Consider the following 2,142-nt stretch of genomic DNA (forward strand, 5'->3'; position numbering starts at 1 on the left):
GCAACTAATGAAGTGGGCTCAGCTGCCTTATCATCATCTATCTGGAACTTTCCATCAAGAGAGAAGCAGACTTAGAGGTGAGTGATGGCAGTGGTCCACGGAAAGCCCTAGACACAGACAGGTCAGGCTGCTTTCTCCCCACACCGGCAGTCATAACTTTGGCATGTGCTTCTAAAACCAGGGCTCAACACACTTCCACTGATGCTACGGATCCTCCCCCCTCAGAGCAATTTTCAGTCGTTAAACTAACAGGAAAATCTAAAGGGGATGTTTCTACAAAGCCATTTCAAAAAAAAGGAGACTTACTTCTTTGAATGAACAAGTGGCACCATCTAACCTGTAGAGGGGAAACATCTTCTGCAAGCGTTTGAGCAAAGGGAGGGGGGAACGTTAGAAGTGCCTCCGTTTCTTGGCAACATTGAAGTCCAGGTATTCATCCAGAAAGCTGTTTGCAATCCCCACGGTGCTTAGGACAGTCAACAGGGCCAAAACCCCCAGACTCAACCGGAAACCAGTGATCCTGCAGGTGGATGTGAGAGAGAAAGAGGTGATAAATAAACTGGGCTACAGGGATGAAGCTGGGGAGCCTGGGGCAGAACTCTCATTGTGGACACCGCCCAGAACTTCCATGTTTTTGCCATTTGAAAATTTGATTCATCAGATAAATTAAAGAGGATGCCTAGCCACAGAGGTCAAGTGGCTCCTTTTGAACATTCAAAGGATTATCAAGGCTTAGAGGGATTATTTCCTTGGTAAATTTGGGAGATAGTGCAAAATGTTTGCAAGGATTTAAAGTGTGGTTAAAAGAGTGCACACTCAGTGTACAGTTTTATTCTTGCAATTTCCTGTCTCACACCTAATTGTGGAGGGCCTGATGAGACTTGGCCTCAGGCAACGTAGATCACTTCTGCCGTCATAGCCATCAGTGCTGTATTACTCTCAGGAACAGGAAGCTAATATAGACTCCATCCTGCTACTTTTTGTCTAAACACACAATTCTTGGGTGTTCCTTACCTTTTTTTTAGCAGCTTCTGAGTATCCCCAGAAATACTGATGATGGACATATATGTACACCAGACTTAGACAAGCATCAAAAAACTCTAGAGAAAAAAAAAAGAAGAGACACAGAATGTGATGGCAGCCTCTCAAAACGCGGTGTGAAAATTGACAATACTCACAGAACGTGTATCTGACAAGAGACTTGTGTGCAGAACTCTGGCAATTCAATAATGAAAGAAAAACAACTTAATGTTTTTAATGGGCAAAACATTTGAATAGAAAATTCACATAGCAAGATAAACAAATGTACCAATACGCACATGAAAATTTTTTCAGCATTATTCAACATCATTCAATATCAGCAAAACTGCAATTTAAAACCACAACGAGGTGACACCACTTGCACACCCACCAGAATGGCGAAATTTTAAATAGACTGAAGCATAAAATACTGGGAGTGTTGGAGTCTCATACATTATTGGTGGGAATGCAAAATGGTACAGCCACTTTGGGCAAAGTTCTGGTAGTGTCTTATAAAACTAAACATTACTTTTGGACCCAGTAATTCCTTCCTCTCCTGTGTATTTACGCAAGAGAAATGAAAGCACATGTCCATAAAAAGACTTGTACAGAATGGTCACTGCAACTTTATTCACAATAGCCAAACACTGAGAACAGCCTGGAAATCTATCCACAGGAGAATGGATAACCAAACTGTGATAACCATACAATAGAGGCCCACTGGCGATGAAAAGAAACAGACAACTTGCAACAAACAGCATGGTGAATCTCAAAAATATTTTGCTGAGTGAATGAAGCATTATACAAGAGTACATACTATGATTCCAATTATAGAAAGTTCTAGAATGGACAAAACTAAACTATGATTTTAAAAAATCAGAGCATTGTCTGCCTCTGAAAGGGACTGGGAAGGACCTGAGGAAACTTTCTGAGTGGTTGTCACGTTCCATATCTTGATAGGGATTTGAGTGACACAGGTGTATACACTCGTCAAAACTCATCGGATGGTACACTTAAGATTTGTGCATTTCACTAAATACAAATTATACCTAAAAGAAATGTAAAATGTGGGGTTATGTTCTGCCATCCAGTCCAGTGAAAATTCTCAATATCTTCCCTACA

General features: G+C 41.0%; 1 protein-coding gene across 1 annotated transcript in view; it reads right to left on the minus strand.

Annotated features, from left to right (window-relative positions):
• Positions 1-390: 390 nt before the first annotated feature.
• MGST2 (microsomal glutathione S-transferase 2) overlaps positions 391-2,142 on the minus strand; it is a 31,054-nt gene continuing 29,302 nt past the window's right edge. Inside the window, 2 exon segments of the mRNA XM_007445532.1 lie at positions 391-520; positions 995-1,100. Of these exon segments, the coding sequence (XP_007445594.1) occupies positions 391-520; positions 995-1,100 (236 nt within the window).

The sequence above is a fragment of the Lipotes vexillifer genome, unplaced genomic scaffold (assembly GCF_000442215.2).
Source record: "Lipotes vexillifer unplaced genomic scaffold, Lipotes_vexillifer_v1.1 scaffold219, whole genome shotgun sequence".
NCBI classification, from domain to species: Eukaryota; Metazoa; Chordata; class Mammalia; order Artiodactyla; family Lipotidae; genus Lipotes; species Lipotes vexillifer.